Source organism: Leuresthes tenuis, unplaced genomic scaffold (assembly GCF_036924035.1).
Source record: "Leuresthes tenuis unplaced genomic scaffold, fLeuTen1.0.hap1 SCAF_8, whole genome shotgun sequence".
Lineage (NCBI taxonomy): Eukaryota > Metazoa > Chordata > Actinopteri > Atheriniformes > Atherinopsidae > Leuresthes > Leuresthes tenuis.
The window spans coordinates 12735495-12757037 of NW_027325362.1; the positions used below are offsets into that span (position 1 = coordinate 12735495).

At 37.0% G+C, this 21543-nt stretch overlaps 1 protein-coding gene across 1 annotated transcript; it reads left to right on the forward strand.

Moving 5' to 3' along the window:
• Positions 1-3126: 3126 nt before the first annotated feature.
• On the forward strand, positions 3127-10489 carry plek (pleckstrin). The gene is made up of 9 exons (XM_072390882.1): positions 3127-3289; positions 7012-7167; positions 7412-7593; positions 8061-8152; positions 8268-8452; positions 8630-8734; positions 8956-9039; positions 9120-9189; positions 9330-10489. The coding sequence occupies exons 1-9, from the start codon at positions 3248-3250 to the stop codon at positions 9467-9469; spliced, it is 1056 nt and encodes a 351-aa protein (XP_072246983.1). The 5' UTR covers positions 3127-3247; the 3' UTR covers positions 9470-10489.
• The last annotated feature ends 11054 nt before the right edge of the window (positions 10490-21543 follow it).

Consider the following 21543-nt stretch of genomic DNA (forward strand, 5'->3'; position numbering starts at 1 on the left):
CTTCTTTGTAGAGAGTTGTCTCCAATCACCTTATTCTATTTCAAATGCTCTTATAGTGCCCCTAGAGGTGCAATAACAACACTCCACAACCTAAACCCTATGCCCCAATGTGATTTCATCTCGTGAAATCACATTGCTAATAGGAGAGTTTTCGAATTCTGGTAAGTTTTCAAGTCACATCTTGTCAAACATAACAAAGGAAAAGACTGTTTCTGTTTTAAATCGTTTGGAAAATACACACGCAATACAAAAAAGAATGAGCCAAATTCGTACTAGAGTAATTGTTTAAGTCTCTATTTTACCAAATATATTAATCCTACATCCTTTTAGTCCCTAGCCCAGCATCTTTAACCTTACTAGAGTGTTATTTATGGGTGGTAAGTGAGAGACTGATATGCAGCTAGGTCACTGTGATGATGAGAGCTGACTTCCTTTGATTATATCATATGGCTAAATTTAGTCAAATGTCATTCTATGACTCAAATTCTATTCAGTTTAATTCAACAGTGAGTGAAGGAGTGAAGTTCAAGGACAGCTTAGGTTGCAACTAACGTCTTTATGATTGATTGCTAAGTATTGCATGTGTAAAATGTTCTCATTTTTATCATAACTCTATTTCTGACTGTATTTAAACTTTTTAAATAACTTTATGAAGTTTTATAAAAAAGTGGGACTGAAATGCTTTTATAACGCTTATATCCCTCTTTAGTTTATCAGCCTGTAGATACAACTGCAATAAACTAAAGAGACATTGAGCAATGAGGAATGAGCAAGGGAAAGAGGAAGCTTTATTTTCCAGAAATAGATGTTCTCTCATTGAACTGTTGGTATGCGTCCACTCAAAGTTAAAGCTACACATAGTTAGTTATATTCTTGCTGAATGCTGAGCTTCAAAAGAGGTTTCTGAGCTTTAGAAAAATGTGATCATGACAGAACTGCGGTTTTATTTATGGCACTTTTCAATACACTCTAGGTTGATCAAATTACAGATCATGCACATTGTAAAACATGCAACATAAGCATCATACACCTGTAAGAAATACTAATTTTAAAGTAAATTACTCTAAATTTTTACAGTAGTTTTACCAAAATAATGTGACAAAAACCAGTAAAATTACAGATATTATCTGTAAATTAACATCCTGCCTGTTATTTTATGTGTTATGCCAATAATGACAAACTACATTTATTTCCCCTTTTTTTACAGAAAAATTACTATAATAATTATACAGTAGTTTTTCTGTTGTCTTGAATTATGTGCAAATGTATGTAAAATTATGACAATTGCCTGTTATTTTATGTTTTTCTCGTTATATAAAGGCTTATCTCCATACTAACAATTTAGTGTGGACTTGAACTGTTAAGTATTCACAAAAGGCAAGATTCAGAATAACACAAATGACAGAGGTGCAACAAACACTGTATATTTTTACATTTGAGAAAGTGTAGAGAAGGCACTTCACAAAGCCTTGGCCTATAGCCTTGGTGTAAACACTCCTGGACCAACCAGGAAAAAAGACCCAACAAACAGAAATAGCTTTGTGGAAACATGAACAGGCTAAATGCTCTCTTTATATATATATATATATATATAAAGTTGTCCCGTTGAAACAATTGTTATTGGCTGTTTCATCATGTTGCTTTGAGTATGATGATCAGTATGGCTGTCATCTGGGAAACTGGCCAATGACCGCTGAGCGCGGTTTCATTTGAAAGTACGTCAGTTTGAATGCTGCAGGATTTCACCGCTACTCTGTAGGTCCCTTTCGTAATTAATTACGTGTCTCATTACCTGGATTATTTTACATCTGCACGCCAAATTCTTATTTGAGTTAATTTAAGTTGTGGGATTTCAACGGAGAACAGCACAACAAAACAAAAACATGAATATGGACACAAAGGAAGAGTCAGGATCTGTCTGGTCTAACATGAACTTCATTCGTCTTAAAGTATTGGTGAAATGGTGAAGTTTAATGGCAGATAATGCCTTATTTAGAGGCTTCAGTCCTTGCCTGGTTCACTCCCATGCATATACATGAATCTCGAATTATCTAAACAGCGTCCGAAGGACTCCAAGTTACACCAAAATGTTATCGTGAGTAAATGCACGTATGTTTTGCTAGAAATAAGGTCAAGGTTTTAAAAAACAGAACTTTCCTTTTAAGTGAAAAATAAAAGCTAAAAAAACACAAGACCACACTCCCCTCAGCTCAACAGCACTATTTGTTGCTTTCTCTATCCATTTCAAAGGTGAAATCTTGACCTCATTTTGATAGAAATGCTAACATAAACACGTTACACACATGGAGAAATTTTTAGTTTTTCAGTTCCTCCTGGGGGGGGGCTAAGAACTGTTTGTGAATAATTGGTTGATTTTGTAAATTTACATCTGAATACATTTTATAAAATAGTTTTAGAATCAATAGTCCCACAGCATTTAGCATTGTCCCTTTATTGAAGGTGATTGATCATAATTATGTGGGGAAAAACAGTAAAATAACAGCATTTTCCTGTAAAAATTGAATGAAATTTTCTGTAAATGTGATGTTTTTGCATATTTTTTGAATTACGGTATTTTACTTTAATTTTAAGGTTTTTGTTTGGCAGCCAAAGTCATTGACAGTTTTTTTTACGTTTTTTTTTTTTACAGTGTAGGAAATAGATATAAAACAGAAGAAAGTAGCTTAAGTAATCAAAATGTATCACAGAGCCACATATGAGGCAATAACAAGAAGGACAGAGTAGAAACAGAGAAGAAAAAGGCCGTAAAGTAAAAAGGGCTATGTAATAAAGTTTTGCCACCCAGTAGAAAATCAAGCTCAAGTAGCTAAAGTTGGAGCACATTTACTGTAAGCTGACTGTGTCTGTGCTTTACTGTGTTTCCTCTTTCTGTGTCCACAGTAAAAATGTCTTGCTCAAGTATTTCACAACTACCAACTTAAGTTTAACACAATGAAGCATCATCTGTAACTAATAATATATCAGACAACAGGAAGCAGGTTGACCAGTCATCACTGTCACACACCCAACAGCGCAACTTCCTGCTTGTATTTCTGTTTGAGTGTGTGGTTTTGACAGAAACGCACAGAGCGATAAAGACAGGGAGAGAGAGAGAGAGCGAGAGAGAGAGAGAGAGAGAGAGAGAGAGAGAGAGAGAGAGAGATCTGTGAGCAAACAGGCAGGGAAATGTTTCTGACAGTTACTAAAAAGTGACAAGTTGCAGCCGACAGCAGTAGAGAGTGCAGTAATGGAGCCACAAGAGATCAGAGAGGGATACTTGGTGAAGAAGGTAAGAGCACCTTAATAAAAAATACCATTCACCTCCCTTTTTACACTTGATTAAACTTCTTGACAAGTCTACTTCTGATATACCTTTTTTTTTACAGTATCATAACAGAGAACAAATAGTACAACTGGCAGCTTTACAAGACAAACTTTGATGCAACAAACTCTGTTCATATATCACAGAAAACATTGCAAAAAATGTGTTGTGGGTTTAACCCAAACCAAGTCTTCTGCCTTTTCTAACAAAGACCAGACAGACACTATGATGGTAAAAAAAAAAAACATTTGAACTACCAAATAGATAAATGTCTAAATTCATGACAAAACCATCAGCAGGACAAATTGTAATGGCATTTAAAGAATTTAAAGAGAGGAACAGCTGTCAATCAAAAATTGTAAAACGACAAACAAACACATACTTCTGTTCTGCAGTTGCAACAGTTCCTACTTCTGTTCAGAGTTGAGAATAAAACAACACAGAGAGAAATGTGTTATCTGTTTAATTCTGAGTGTTAACTCTGGGTGAAAACCCAAGAACCGTATGACATAAACCTACTCATGCATAAATGCACTGAGAAATCTAGGAAAACCAATACAAAAACAGATCAACAGCAAATGGCAGAAGCCTCATGTGTACATACCAAACTCAAGACCTATATTAAAATTGACATTCATGAAACAAAAAGAACTGCCTGTTGGTGTGTCTTCATTTCTCACATTGCTAAACTGCCCACACTCTTTTTTTATGTTGAGTAAAGTGAGACTTTTTGCTTTTCACACTCCTTATATGTCCATCCTACGTATCTTTATGAGCTGCATTCTGAGTGACTAATTGTGTTTGCTCAGTTTCCTCACTTAAACTATTGAAATGTGGTGATGTCACACATGTTATGCAATTATATACACTATTTTATTACATTGCTATACAAAGCCCTTACCTTTGATTTTATTCCCCTTGTTTTGAAGCACCATTTTTGATGACCCTTTGTGTGTTAGATGTGTTTGTGCTTGTATTGTTTTATCTTATTAACAATCTGAAGTCAGAATGGTAAAGAGCCACAGCCCAATAGCTAAAGATAGCCTGAGTCATTATGCACACGCCTTCATTGCAAAAGTGCAAGAACAGGCAGGTAATATGTAAACTGGTGAGTCAATGAAATATTTAGATTGTGAAATGTGTGTTAAACAAATAAAACCATCAGCTAGCTGCCTAGCTGTAAATCATAAACATACAGTGAATGGATGGTAAGCATCAATATCTACAAACTAATACTAAATGAATGATTACTTTATTTTGAACATATTATGATAAAAATAAAACAAAATCAGGAAAGTAAAGGAAAAACAAAACAAAAACTAAGACAAACAAACAGTAGTCCACTTAACTTACGATACAAAAAGATCTGACACAAAAGAACGTCTTGCCAAGATAAGTATTAACAAGGACACTTGATATTTGTGACTGCGTTTCCTATTGAAGCAAAATTGTCTGGAGGCCGAATGACACATCAGGGTAATGGGGTCAGATGGTGCAGAGCAAAAGGTTTTAATCTTGACTCTTAATCATGAGATATATTAATAAGAAAAGGCTTCAGACAGTGTTTCAACCTCCAGGAGGCTGAGGTCAGGTTTGCAGTTGAACTGGGATAACCCATACATCACTTGCTCATGTCTGAACATGTGTCAGTGTACTGTGCATTATTTTAGTAATGGAAGTACACTAAAGTATTCTGTCCTCTACATTTATGTAAAAATAACCTATATCAAGTGTGTAAACATGTATACGAGCAAGAAAACACACAATCCTCTGTGAAATATTGCCTACAGATAAAGATTGCATTACTGGATACCAGCACATGAGAAATTAAGTTTAAAATAAAACAAAAACGAGTTGCAGTGTGTTGTAGTAAGCACTGGGACGGTTTCAGGTTCAAACCTCTGCTGGGGCTTTCCTGTGAGGAATTTCTTGCGTTCTCTCCCACCATCTATAAACAGGCATGTTAGGTTAAGTGGGGATTCTATTTTGACCTTAGGAAGAAGTGTGAGTGTGCTTTGCTGTGTCTTTGCCTCTGTGTTTGCCCTTTGAAGGGCTGGTGACCTGTCCAAGGTGTACCCCACCTCTTGCCCCGCTGGCGGCTGGGGACAGTCTCCCACAGATGACCACAACGAACCATAACATTTCCACTAGCTTTTCATCTGAAAAGCTGCTTTGGGGATCAACTGATCATATCTCTTGTTACTACTGTAAAACTACTGTCAAACAAGTCTTTTTTTGATTTGTCTGTTCAGAACACATTATTACAAAAGGCCAGGTCTAGAGGTCTAATGGCAAACTGTCAAACTATATTAATTCTCTTTTCGGAGTGAAGTTGTTTCCAATAAAGTATAGCTTGAACAAATTTGAATAAAAAGACAATGGTGTCTAAAGAGTTACCTGCAGATCTTCTTTTGATATGTTTTACATTTTGAGTGCTACATTTTGCAATAAGTTGCCCCTTTTTGGGCAATCTTGGACAAATTGGTGGTCATTTGAAAGCCAGTTGTGGTGGATTTACTTTACAATGTAATCTTTTAAGGGGGTACTAATAACTGTCACCTATTTTTTTAATTCCCGAGTTTACGGTAATTGCTTGGAATTAAAAATGAGAATGTGAATGGTGTGCATACTTTCAACATGTCATGTATCAGATTTGTCTGCAGTTCATCAATTTTATGTGCCATTTTTTGAAGTATGCCATATTTGTTTGTATGTGCTGTTACCGAGAGGAGTAAGTATTTGCTTCAACAAATGATCCGACTCAACCATTTCTTTTATATTTTTTACAAAAATAGTTTAAAGATGGTGGCTAAAGCTTTTCAGAATATGAAAAGTAGCACTGCACGGTCGCATGGTTTTTTTTATCATTTGATTTTACTGCATGAACTGAGTTCAGTGAGCACAGCCCCACTTCCCTACTTTTTGAACGCTGGCAGTCAAGAGTGTCAAAGCAAATATAGTGTTGAAAGACTAATTCTAACATCAGTTATGTAGTAACCTTAAATGTTACACTTTCACAAGAATATGTCTTACTGAAAATTTTGCACATTTTAACTCCAGCATCTGTTCCCTAAATGAGGGAAGAGAGTAGAGGATTTTTTCAAGCCCCAACTGAATAAATTGTAATTTTTATAAAGATAAACCCAAGTTGTACAAGAAAGGGGTTGACAAGCCACGCCTTCTTTTCACTACACATTTTTACCAGAAATACAGTTTCATTTCTGCATTTTTAAATAGTTACCACACAATCCCACACCTGATAGACACTTCTATTTAAATCATTTAAGTGTGAATGTTTTCACATTGTGCCACCAAAGTAAAAAAGGAAGCAAAAGAGAAAGCCCAACTAACCTTGACAGAGGGGAATTCATATAAAAGTGGTTCAAGATTTACATGTAATCGTCTGAATAAAAACTAAACTCTCTTGTTCTATTTTACATTTGAGTGACCATGGTTCTCTAAGTCCATGCACTCCACTGTGAATTTGATGATCACTACTCAAAGAAAGTGCAATGCACGGTGCTGCTTCTGGTGATTATATTTGAAAAAGACAAAGGATGAGGAGATTATCAAGCAAGCACCTGTTAGCTATGACATCATTATGCTAAAATAGGCGTCTCACAGCAACTCACAGCACAAAGATCCTGATGAAGAGAATCTTAGCTGCCTGTTGTTTTATCGATTTTCAGGGTACAGTGTTAAATTCCTGGAGAGCAGTGTGGGTGGTGTTGTCAGATGATGGTTTGGAATTCTACAAAAAGAAAACAGACCGTTCACCAAAAGGAATGATCCCATTAATGGGTGCCACACTCGTCAGCCCCTGTCAGGATTTTAGCAAGAGGACGGTAAGAAACTTTCAAGTAGAAATTTAAACTTGTACTGAAGGATTACACATGTAAAAATGATTAGGCATTCAGGGGATTTAAGACCTGAAACAATTTAAACATTTGATTACATTTTCATAACCATTTTTAATTTTTTTTTTCTAAACTAGCAGCTACTTTAGCTGTAGATTTTTGGATATTGAAAGGAAAATCTTTGGAGGGCACTGAAAGTAAAGGCATAACTAACTGAGTGTGCTTGGTTTAGCTGGTGTTCAAGGTTACCACGGAGAAGAGGCAGGATCACTTCTTCCAAGCCTCACATATGGAGGAGAGAGAGTGCTGGGTAAAGGACATCAAGAGAGCCATTACCTGTCTGCAGGGTGGGAAAAAGTTTGCCAGAAGGTCCACACGACGCTCCATTCGCCTGCCTGAAACTGTCAACCTTAGGTAGGTCATGAATCGACCCAGTCGCACAGATAAACTCACAGATAGTCACATCATCGAAAATGATGTGTTTGTCATGTGTAAGAATGAAACTCAGGGTGAAAGCACACATGAACAGCGAATGAACTTCAGAACAACATTTGAAGGCAAAGTTATTCAAAGGCACTGTTCAGGACAGGACTCGAGCTCGACTCTCCCTGTTGGCAGTCGAGTCTGAAGCACCACCCTCCAACAGCTCTGATCCCAAATGTGCAATTTGCCACCTGTTAAATGTAATGCACCTGTCAAACGGGACTATTTCTCAGAAAAGTTGTTGTGTTCAGTAGTATGAAAATCCAGTGAAAATCATGTCTGTGGACAATGAATTTTTGTGACTTTCACATTTTCTTGTGAAAATCTTGACGAGAAAATTCCAGCGTTTGTGCCTAGTTGCAAGACGTATTGACTGTGCATACATTGTGTTCTCTCAGTGAACTTTACATGCTGATGAAAGACCTGGATGATGGAGTGAAAGAGCTGACACTGGAGCAGGATAATCGCGTTTTCAACCACTGCTTCCCCGGTACAGCTGTCTTGGTTTTTATTAATGTTACAGGTGTGGAGGAAGTTTGCCTTCTTTCTTTTTTTTACCTTCTGGTATTCTGACCATTTTTCTTTGCTTCTCTATTTTTGCACAGGTGTGACAGTGGTAGAGTGGCTAATTTCGAAAGAAAAGGCAAGAAATAGGCCTGAGGCTGTCATGTTAGCAACAGGGCTTCTGAATGAGGGCTTTCTCCAGCCAGCAGGGGACCTGTCAAAAGAGGGAGCAGAGGGTGGAGAGCAAACAGTCTTCTTAGATGAGACCAAAGCTCTTTATTACTTTGTAAGTTCAGGTCATTGAAAGCTACGATTTAACAAATGTTGCCTTTATTGTAATTAGAAGTTGTGCTTTTTTTATTTTTCAAAAAGACCACAGCATGAATTTAAGAGGCGTTGATAAGATGATGAAAAAGTACACGCATATACTGCTTGAATGATATTTGTGTGCGTGTACTTTCAGGCAGACAGTGGGTTCTTTTGTGAAGGCTACTCCAGTGACGAAGATGTGCTCGTCAAGGAAGAATTCAGGGGAAACATCGTAAAACAGGGTTGTTTACTTAAACAGGTGAAACATAACTTAATATACTCGATGTGAAAAATAATTCTCCTGATTGGGTGCCATTTTTCTTTTTGTTGTCTTGCTGCATATTACCATTCACAGGTGGACAGATACAAAAGAAACCTTGAAAGAGGAAGTCTGATTCGCATTTGATTCATACAAGGCTTTGTTAACTGTTCGGTGTGTTGTCATATTCGATAAAAAAACGTATTGTTACTTTAATACAGGGACATAGGAGAAAAAACTGGAAGGTGCGGAAGTTTGTACTGCGAGATGACCCCGCGTTTATACACTATTATGATCCATCAAAGGTAAAAGAACAAACTTGGACTAATCTGTACTTGTTCAAAGCAAGTTAGAAAAATAAACTCTCCTCCTCTCCTAATGTCAGGGTGATGACCCTCTAGGCTCCATCCATCTCCGTGGGGCTGTGGTTACAGCTGTGGAGTATGTCCCTGATGGTGGGTGAGGCTTTTGCCACAGGATGCATATGCTGCAATACAGCCGTGACTGCAATGTAAAACTTGTGTGTCCTGTCGGCACAGTTTCGTTTCAAGTCAGCCATTTTAACTCCCCTCTCTCCATCTTTTCCTGGTTTTAGCAAAAAAGTATGACATTGTTGACAACCTCTTTGAGATCATCACAGCAGATGAGACTCACTACTTCCTGCAAGCTGCAACAGCTGAAGAAAGAAAGGAGTGGATCAAAGCAATACAGGCGGTTTCAAAAAGTGGAAAATAACAGAAGCAGTGAAGCAGCAGGGGAATATCTGCCAGCCAGAGTCGTAACAAAACTGAATTACATTCAAACTTTTATGCTGTTTCCCTTTATTGTAAAATAACTTGCAAGTTTAAATTCTCTGCACACTGTCAGGCTACTCACTTGATGTGTTTATGCAAGATGAATTATATCATGATTAGAAAATACATACTAAATTTAACTAAATACATTGTGACCAGTAATGCACATGCTGTTACACATGTCTGTAAAATACATGGGTAACAGACTGGAAAAAATGCTTGTAATGTTTATGAGAATGTTTTGGAAGATTTCAGTATTATAATTCTATCCTATCAATATTTATGAATATGTAAATGCATTTGTGTGTAAAACTCATAAACAGCTGTCTTTTAAAAAATCACTAACCTAAAAAAGCCTTATTTCAGAATATACAATGCAGTAACTGAAATTGGGTTTCTGATAAGAAGGAGCTCTTTTTTTAGGCTTATTCGCTCACTGTGGTTTTCTCATTTCCTCGTCCTCATGTCAAAAGTTTGAGATGACTTGTTGCTATCACACAAACACACTCAGTTCCTAAGTGTGAATCACAGTTTCACAGAGCTACTTTGTAGCTTACAGGCCTGCTGCATTTGTGTGACAATTTATCAGCTACAAAAATGACTGGCTTGAGTGACAGCATGATGACACACAAAACATACGTTGCAGTGATAACAACTAAACCGACTGGTCATAAAGGATAACTTGTTATAACAGTTGATCACAATTTATTTTCACAGTTTTGACCATTTGCTGAGGGCTGGAAGTGTGAAAACAAGCCAGACAGGACTGAATAACACATGCCCCGAGGCAAACAAATCCCCAGGTTAGTCAAACATATCTGCAAGAGAAAACACCAGACTGGCTGCCATTTTCTTCTCAATTTAATTTGATCAACTTCTTAAGCAGATGTTAACTTTAGCCACAGTGAACATTTTGTCAATAAACATCTTTACTCCAGTGAGTCGACTTGGATGACTTTAACAGTGTTGTGTTCTCTCTGTGAATATGGGCACCAAACGCCCACTCACTCACTTACTCAGACAGCTGTTAAATTTCCTCCCAGCCTAATCTTTACCACAAGCCAGAGAACCATGCAGTGCAGGCTTGACATCTGATTATGTATAAAAAGTAAACCACAGTCCTAACACTTGATACTTCATGAAACTATTTGTATATTGATTGCATTGACTTGTCTATAAAGCCTAAATTAAAGAAAATCTGTCGAAGCAACATTTCACAGTAATTGCTTTACAAAGGCACTTCACAATCCTAACACTGGAGGGCACTGTGTATCAACCCAACATTGTTGCTTTGAGTTAAGGAACAATTGCATAGAGGATCTTGTTATTTTTTACTGTTAAAGGCCAATAAACTATATATCAAAACATGACGAAATATAGATTTGATACACTGCTTGAAGCATATTGTGTATGTGCTGGGAAATGTAGAGACCCACAAATTGCCTTAGAGATTTTTGATGGCAACAAATGTCATTCATGCTCCTGTAAAAAATATTAAAAAGATAGAAACTTGATTAAAAAGCACAGGTTCCTCGCATCAAATTTCAACCATGTCAAGCTTTTTAAAGTCAACACAATCAAGATAATTAGCACATTTAATGCACCCTTTAAGTGTTGTGATTGTCCTGATTGTTCTAAAAACAGCAGCGATAAAGTTGAATGTACTATCAAAGTAGTCCTTCAAGAATTGCATACAGCTCTGAAAAAAGCTGTGATTAGTGTTGCTATGTGGGTCCTGCACATTGTTAAATGACACATAGCACTTTTAATAGATAGTCGATGTGCTAGATACAGTGAAAAGCTGTCAACAAATCAGGAAAGCCAGGTGTTACTCAAAGCATCACACAGCCTCTCACCAAGTTAAAAGACAGCAAAAGCAGGACTGTGCAGACACAAACTAAGGTGGAGAGCCCACTGAACGGGTAACAATAAACAACAACTAATTGCTGAATAATGGTACCATTCTAAAGGTCCCTCTGTCAGTCTCCTCTAATAAGGAAGCAGTGGTGGTTAAGATATTAAGAAGAATTCATAGTTCATTTATTGTAATGACCAAGTTAATATGAGCATTATCTTCGAAATTTTGCATTTCAGTTGATGAAAATATATTGTACTGTGCAGGATGTGAAAAGTGATGACCATGTCAGGTGTGTCTGTGTTTTGTTATGGAAGTTTTCAATCGCTTCCTTCCTAATACTTCTGATGAGCAATGAAATAGAGAAACTTACTTTTTCGGCCGGCCGGCTAAGTTTTTATTCTTCGTTGCAAGGAAAAAGATCAGTCCACACCATTCAGCGGCAATGGTATGAAAAGATACGAACAAAAGAAATACAGAGCATTTATACCTGAGGTTTGTTCTTTAGATGTGTAACAACATCTCCAGAGGGGGGCAGGATGCAGTCTTGATGTTAATTAAGAAACAGGAGGTTAAAACAATTATCTTGTCTGAGTGTTAATTAAGAGGTAAATAGTTTAAAACAATTAGCGTGTCTGGGTGATACAAATGGTTAATGTGGATTGGAGAGTCTGTCAGTCCTGAGACTTAAAATTTACCATCACAGTTTTTACTAACTGATTTAATCTCAGCTAATCACCAGCACGGACAAATAACAGTAGATAGAAACCTTGTCCTGATGTAATATGGAAAAAATAAATCGATAAAAAGACAAGCGCATTAGAAAACACTCTCTGATGAAATTCTGCCATCATAGATCATTTTGAGTACTGATTCCTTGATACTTTTGTTTGTTTTTTATTCATGTTTGGCATTATGCAAGCACTATACCATCGGGAATGAGGGTAGTAACAAAAATGAAAAGTAATTCTCAAGTGTGAGAGGGAAAAAGTGGTTTATCAAAATGTCAGACACATCGTCTACTTCTCTGTATTGTAGCAGCAATATTAAGAGGTCAACTGAGTCTCTCCTCCAGCTCTCACCACTTTGGAATTTTCAAGCAGGTGAGAACACAACACAGTTGCTTTCCTTGGCATACAAAATCTCCAAAAAATCTAAAATTGTGATTTGTCCTAAAGCAGCATTCACATCTTTTCACCATATAACTCAATGCAATCAGTGTATTGTATTCATATAGTTTAGTGAAAGAGCTAGACAGATGTGTCAGTGGGAAAAAAGCTTGTGTTTGCGAATTTGACTAGAAAAACTGAATGAGTGAACAAACACTGCAGGGTAACATAATTGAGCTGCTGAGACCAACCACAGTTACCAGCCATGCCTTTCAGAACATTACAGACATTAAGCCTTCTTACCAGGAGATAGAGAAACTTCACAGTTTTGATATCCTCCATCTGCTACATGACTAAATTGGAGTAAGCAGGTCACTCTTTTATTGCTCAGTGTGAAATGGAAAATGGAAACTGCATTCCCATCAACCATAACCCTATACATCAGTAACTCAACATAGCTTCAATAAGCAGATATTCTGACAGCACTTTCTGAACCTGTGTGCAACAAACTCATTTTAACCTCAAGAGGCTTCTTGTATGAGTCCTCTAATAAATTACACAGCTTTTTAAACTGTATGATGCCGCCAGGCTGCAGTTGATTCCAATGAAAATACCTTTCATCCATCACTGACTACATGAACCGAACACTAAGGACATTTTGTCATTCAAACAGATATGCACTACATAGCAGTGTTCAACTAATTCCTGTTGTTTCACAGGATTAGTCTTTCTACTTTTGGATAACCTGTCTACAACATAAATGACAGAATGAATGCAAAGAAAAGATTGACTCATCTCACACATATCATGGACAAAATTTCCTTCAAGTCAGGATCCAATAGATGTAGAAGCACGGCAGCTTTGTTAGACCCTCAGCTCATAAATGTGTATTTACTTTGCTTATTTATAGATAAAGCTCATGCAAAATTCAGTCTATTATCGCCTCTCTCTCTCTCTCTCTCTCATACACACTCACATAAATAAGTAAAAAAAAAAAATCGTTAAATAAACATCAGTGTTTATCTGAGGATATTATCTTATTATCTATTATTAGGATATTATATTATTGTAACTATTATTGAAAAAAAAATGTAACTTTTCCAAATGGTTTCAATATATTTTCTGGACTTTTAGATGTTTTGTTTGTGTGTGTGCTCTTGATGGCTTTGTGAGTTGTGGATGCTTTAGTATTATGGAGTCAGTATAAAGTCAGAGTGGTAGCATTCAGGACCTTTCACCATCATTCACCACCACAAGAACGGGTAGCTGACCCTGAAAAGGATAGCAGAAATTATTGGCACACAGGACTACCTGACATAGGAAGACTGAGAAAGAAGTGGTCGACACTAACGCCTAAGAATGAGAACACATTCTATGGGAAAAGAGAGAAAATTAACCTGAGGCCTACTGTATTCTAAAATTTATTTTAATGACTTTAGCATCTGTCTTTGTCTAAATGCACCAAATATTTTGTATTCAGATCTTAGGCAACCATATAAGGAACAAAAGCAATTTGAACAGAGTACATCAGTGTCATGAAGAAAATGTTCCTCTGCGGGAACAGATTCCTATTTTGTTTCAGTTTTTTTTTCAAGTAGGAAAAAGTTTACTTTGGTTCCAAAGAGTTTTCTTACCAAGTTACAGAGAACTAGGCGAACAAGCCAGACTTGCAGCACAGAAAAAAAGCAGTCAATTTTTTCAAGCCCATCAAAAACATGCAGAATCCAAAGAGCCACACAGCATCTCTGGAATCTCAAGGGAAATAACTCAGACAATCTGGCAAATGATGCATGATGAACCATAGGTGTGTTCACAGTAGGTTGATTGGAGAAGTGATTGCAGCAGAGAACAGACGCAGAGAAGGTCAGATGATGGACAAGTGGGAGTGGCTTGGTCTGAAATAATGGGATCATAAAATCTTTGATTCTAAATTAAATTGGCATTTCAAAGATCCGCTACATGCATGTTTGTAGATGTATAAGACTGGTTGGGAACGTAGGAAAGAAATGGATGAATACACAAATTCCATTTTCATAAGTTCCATTTTAAAAGTTTAACATTGTGTTTACTGGTTCACTGAAAGTCTGTTGTCGATACTGTGCAAGTTTCCACATTCAGTTTTTATCATCACATTTATGTGAGTTAGCTTTTTAACCAGGCTTGGCCCGTGGACGTTGCACAAAAAGCCTTGTACAGAGGCATCAAATGAGAATCTACAGATTCTAATAGGGAGCCCAAGGCAATACATTTACAGCATTCAAATCACAGGGAAGTGGCAATGAAGCATTACAGCATTTTGCAGTTAAATGGAAACAGATAGAGACCTATCTGATAAAAAAGTTAATGCAAAAATTATAATTGTTCCTTCATGGAAATATATGGACATATTAATTCCCCTTACTATTGCGTCTGTAAACTTCAGATTTAGATATACTAAATTGTTCTGTTACATACATAAGTAATGATGGTAAAATATTAACAATACAAATAGAAATAGAAAAATCTGAATAAATACAACAATACACTGAAACTGAAAACATAAATCGTAAATTAGAAAATCTGTTGATGTACATATGCTGTATAGGAGAATGTTTGGTATGCACAATAACAAAACTGCATTATGTACCAATGAATTAATGTACTGTTATTGCACACATGAGTGAATGAATGTCAGTGAGAGGAGTTGTACAGTTCAGCAGGCGGGAATGATTTTCCTGTGGCGTTCAGTTGTACTATATATCCCGTTGGTATGAGTCAATTACTGAATGCGGTCTTGTAACTCACCAAAACGTCATGGAACCAGCATGAGATGGTGTTCAATAATAAAAGTAGTAAGTGTTCCACTAATGTGTGTGCAGGTTTGAAACTTTCCTCTGACCAGTGTTATTTAGGCTTATTTTATGGGATTCCATGACTTGTATGTTGAATGTTTTTTGGACAAAGCAAATGTTCAAACCACTAATGTTGGTGATTTAGTGTATTTTCTTATCAAAGCGCAGGTCTATCTGTACTATGTCAAGAGAGGCATTTTCACCTTATTATTCAATTCCCTTTTTTACCCCTCCGGTGAAAGACAAACCATTTCCAAAGCCAGCAAACCAGAACACTTAATTTTCCATTACTTTGAGGTCCCTCCACGACACTGGAGGGGCTCATTGGATTTGTACTGGAACTGTCCAGGTCACAATGAATGACCAGAACAACATAGTGTTAAGAAACAAGGTTTGCCAAGACAAAAGAGAGGAACAAAACAGGTAAAGAACAAGAGGCCACCCCCTGAGGCTGAAGAATTAAGCCTGTGGAAGTGCCAAAAACAACCATTTCAAGGTGGCTCCAAAAGTAAGTCAGTTCTCATAGACCAACATATCAAAATAGCCAGCACTACATCACAATCATACATTTTTTACAGTCTAGAATAGATCTGTAAATGAACAAGGAAACAGATTAGTAAATAAAAGCAGAAATTAGTCACTAATCTGTTAAAAAATGTCAGTTATTATGAACACTGTTCAAACAGTAGACTTTAGAGTTAAGCGTTATCGTTGACAGCTAACAGGTGAGTGACTTAATGGCTGTAGTGTCCTGAGTTTTTAATTGTTTTTCAAACCAAAGGGTGGCATTGCCCTGGCAATATCAATCTAATAAGCAATCTATGAAACTGTATTTTTCAAAATAACACGATTACTAATTATAATCTAATATCCAATGTTTTAATAAGGTAGTAACAAATTATATTTTATCCATTATCCTAGAAAATGTTAGATCACAGTTAACTGCAAGGGAAGGGATTAGTTCTTCTACCCATTTCTACAAGTTTGTCTGTCATGGCCTTGACAGCTCTCTCTTCATGCCAAAAGTAATCCATCTACTGCATCAAACACTGTCTTAATGTTTGCCAATGAGCCTGAAGATCCATGCAGTAATTGAAAGATGTGATTGACAAAGATGTAAAACTTGCTAGTATTCTAACTGGGAGATTGCTTTTGATGGTCTTGGCAGGGTGTTGCTATGTGATGAGAATGGTTTGTTTACTTGTCTTCATCCCACGCTCTGGTGCTACAGAGTTGCTAAAATCTAGACCTTGACAGGCTGTCATTGCTAGTTTAGAACTAGATTAACCACTGATGACATAGTTGGATAGATTGTTGCGGTTTGAGTCTTTCCCTGGTGAGGTTGAAGTCAAAAACATTATATTGATTCCTATTATCTGAGGGTGAGTTAAAGATTAAAATGACATATACTGTATCTATTTACTGTCATGGTCACATTATCCATGTAAACATGCTGCAGGCATCGTTCATTTGCACATCACTCCACACAGCAACTGGATAACTGCAGTTATGATGTCTTCATGCCATAAGAACTTACTTACTGTTTGTTACAGTCACTACTCTTGTTACTTTTTTTGTATACTTCAATACTAAACACTTGCAAGAGAGAGAATTCCGACCTTGTCAGTTTTTCCACTGTTGTACTTTTGATGAAGCTTTTGACAAAAACTTTTGACACTCATCCAATCAGTCACCGATCTGTCCTTTCTATTTGTTAGTTCTGCTGTCATTTTCCTTCTCGATCACGTTTTGCACATTCCACTTCCTCCATTGTGCATTGTTCTATCCTATTGTTAATTACATTTAAAGAAAGAAAATACAATTAAAAACAAAATTTTAATGTATAATTATGGTTGATTTGGCATAGTTGAATGTTTAAGAAGAAAAAAAACTAAATCTGCATGACAGTAAAATGACATCTAGATACTGTCTGTAGCAAGTATCCAAAAATGTCAGCTATTATGAAATGATGATAAATAAGATTACCAATCATGACTTTCATGCTGAACCTTGCACAAATTTATCAGTTTATAAAAGTCAAGACAACAAATGTTGTTTACTTCAAGTAATCAACAAGTTATTGATATTCAATCAAAAAGTAGTCACCATTTTCACCATAGATCCTAACAGTTAAGATCTCATTGCAACTGGAATGAATCCAATCAACCTGCAGGGTGGGCGTAACTTGCGAGACACAATAATTAGGAAAAACTAATTTATCTATGTCAAAGGTGAAAATTATCTGTGAGCACTAATTTAATTTCAGCTCAGTTCAAGTCTCTACTTCTGGTATCCTGTCCATTTTGTAGTGCAGCTGTTTGACTTGTCAGCACACCAAGTGGTTTGCGCATGTGATTTTGAGTTTGTAGAAAGGAAAAAAACAACAACACACAGACCATGGAGGGTGTAGTAGTGCAAAGTAGACATGCGCAGCAGAGAAATATATAAAAACAATGGGAGAGAAGGGACAGGTGAAGTAAAAATTAATTGATGACAACTCATTTACATGGTTATTGCTATTTAAGCCTCTCAAGACTCAATCCACTGAATCAGAACATTCACAATGTTCTGGGATCCCAGATTTGCATGTCAAGCTCTGTATTAAGCTCTAGGTTTTCCTCTCCTGTGTATAAAATACACGCTTCAACAGTGTTGACTGGTGTTACATGTAGGGCGGTTGAGCAGAATATCAGGCTTCTTTGCACATGAGAGAAAAAATGGGGAAGCCTGCAGGGGGAATTGTGGATGGGGTTGACGGAACTAATTTGCATATACAGAGATCCTCAAATACTGAATGTGGCAAAGGTGCACAGAAACTTCTAAGCCAAATTAAGGCATTTAGGGATTGTTTTAATGGGAAGACCTTTTACAAATAAGTCATTCTCGTGAGAAGTTTTGGACGTTTCAATGCCTAAGTAAAAGCTTTTAAAAATGTATAACCTCTTGGATCATATGCAGCACATACTGTTAATAGATTGTGCTACTTGTTTAATAAGGGATGATGAAAAAATGGATACATCTTCATTAAAACTCTTAAAGAAACTGGATTGATCAAATTGTTCTTTGGAGAGCACATGTGGGCCTCAAATCAGAATCATTATTCATGACCATCCAATGATTTCCTGTCACAGGATGTCTTCTGCCTGCAAAGCCGTAGGCTAAGTGAGGGTAGAGAAACACTCAGACATTGCATTAGACTGCTGTCCCAGAGAAGCAGGTCTGTCGTCTAATAGTCATTTGTCTACTGAACACTCTGGCTCCTGGCAAGACCTACCCACTAAAGAGCATGCCTTCTATCTGTTTCCCAATTAAATAGACAGAGATTAAGTTAGCATTTGCCACGTAGTGGGACCCCATGGGTGCACAGTGCATGTACAACAGCAACAGTGACAGGCAAGCCTTTGTTATGATCCACGTTTGGAGAGATGGGGGTGATGGAATCAAATGCAGACACGCTCACAGAAGGCAAATTGATCAAAGGTCTTTACTAAATTAAACACAACTAAGGGTGCTGCCAAGCAGGAGATTCAGAAACAAAAGAATAATGATGGGGGGAAACAAGAGCTACTGTATATGTGCCAAGAGGGTTGATGAGCAGAGTGACAGCGGAAGCAGGTGTGCATGGAGACCTGGGACAAGACCAAGACAACTGAGGACATCTAGAGACAATCGGAGGAATAAAGGAAAATTAAACTATACCAATGATGGAAAAAGAAAAAAACAGAACACACAAGGATTATAAACTCAAGTGAAACACGAACATGAAAACAAACAGAATAAAACACATGATGACACTAGACGAGGGGGTGAGAAACAAATTCTACAAACTAAACTGTACACAAATAGAATGAAAATTCTAACACCAAAATCTAATAAAGAAGATTAAAAACTGAAACAGATTACACAAAGAATAAACCTCAAAGAAAATACCAGAACTTAAACAGAAACTGAACCAAAACACAGAACGGACACCAAACCAAGTCACAAAGAATAACTAAACCTGAGCACTCAACAAAAAAACAAAGCATTTATGATAATAAGATAAAGTTAATACAAGATAATGTACAAATATCTGGGCCTTCATCTGAGCAATAACATGGACTGAACTGTAAACACCATTGAACTTTGTAAAAAAGAACAGCGCTGACTCTATCATCTGAGAAAGCTAAGGTCTTTTGGGGTGCAGGGGAACTCTTGAAGGCCTTCTTCAATGCTGCTAAGGCATCAGCCATTGTCTCTGGTGTAGTCTACTGGGGGAGCAGCATCATCAGCTGACAGGAAGAGGCTGGGCAATCTGATCATGATGAACAACTCTGTCCCAGGATGCTCCTTTGAACCTGTGAAGGTGAGATGGAAGATGACAGCCAAGCTGTTATTAATAATGGACAACTCCTCCACCTCCTCCAAGACACATTCACTACACTGCAGAGCTTCTTCAGTGAAAGGTTGCCCCAGCCAAAGTGTGTAATATAGAGGCATTGCAGGTCATTCTTTTCTACAGCTGTCAGACTTTACAATGAACCCTTCTCCCAGTGCTCCCAGTGACAGGCCACATAAACTGCAATATGTCCAATTCACTCTACACTTTACACACTTGTATGTGCCTGCATGTGCAATACAACAACCCCCAACCACCTGGATGATATCAGCATTTTATATATAATACATTACATTATATTCCAAATATATATATACAGTATACCTGTGTGTAATTTAATAATTATTCTTTTGTTGCATTTTTGTTTTTGGAATTTCTTCTTGTGGGACAAATACAAGTTTTACCTTCTCTCATCCTATTTGAACATGTGAAACCAAGAGACTAGAAAGTAAAGACTAAACAACCCATGAACACAAATCCTAAAAAGAAAACCCTAACAACCTTTCTCCATACACATTGTTCCACTCTGGAAAGAGAAGAAGTGTATGAAAGTGATGTAGGCTCTTGACTCAACAGTGTCTGAGCTGTGCAAACACTCTGAATATGAATGCATAGATGATTGTGAATGAAACCGTTCCACTGGAGAGGTTCATAGTTTTCTGATTTATTTGGTGTAGTTTCTACTTCAAACCTGATTTAGAAAATGTAATGTCATTATTTTTGGATGCCATTTACAACCTGAAGAAACTCAGCTTTATTTTGATAATGACTGGATTAATGAACAGAAACCCAGAGTGCATGTATGTATCTTAATGGGCAAAGTTTCATATTCAGATTCTTTCAGACATATTGCAGACCCACAGAAATACAGTAGTGCTTTTACATCAAGAACAATGTACCTGAACATACCCCTTCAAGCTCATAGTGTCATCAATAGAATACTTTCACTGTCTGTTGAGCGACTTCAGAGTTTTAATATGATCACATCATTAATTTGTGCATTTGCAGTCTCGTCTTTTATTTAGGAAGAGAGCCATACATTTTCACTTTCTGGTTCTCTTTAGGTGGCTACGTTCTGTGATTTTAATCATCTTACATGTTTTCCCGAAAGTCACACTGTAATACCAGCATTTAATGAGCTTGGCTACAACATCATGTTTGATGTATGCAGACAGCATAATAATGATACCTGTGGGTTGTTGTAGGTGGCGACTTTGAAGAGCTACACAGTTTCCAAGTGTCAAATTAATGCAAAGGAGGTTTTATGACGGATAAATTATTCACCGTACAGTATGTTTATATGAATATGTTTAATTCCTTGTTTGGATTACATGAGTCATTCTCTGCTCATTTGCTTTCTACATATAATTTCATGCCACGTTCCTATTGGTTTGGTCTTAGATGTAAGCTGTTGGATCCTGTGTGATCCTAAAATCTGACCCTGGGTCTCTTTGTCTGCAAGACAATTACAACAGCAGTCTTTGAACCTTTCGTATTATCAGACATAGGTTTACCACTTTTTCCCACAGTCAAAGATTTGACTGGTTGTCTTTCATCTAGGAAAACTGAAAAATGTACCTTGCATCAAGAGCTTCAGGCCAAATTAACAGCACTTCTGTATCATTTGAAGATAACTTGTTATAAATAACTGCAGACCAAATTTTCTGATGTTTGTTGTTCTGATTACGAAATAAACAGATATGACCCCATGTTGAGGGCATAAAGTTGAAAGCTCTGCACATACTTGATGCATCCACCTCTCCTTCTGTCTGCCTATAAAGACATCCTTGCTTGTAAAAGCAAACATTTGAGAGGGAAAAGTGGTAAGTTAACTTAGAATTG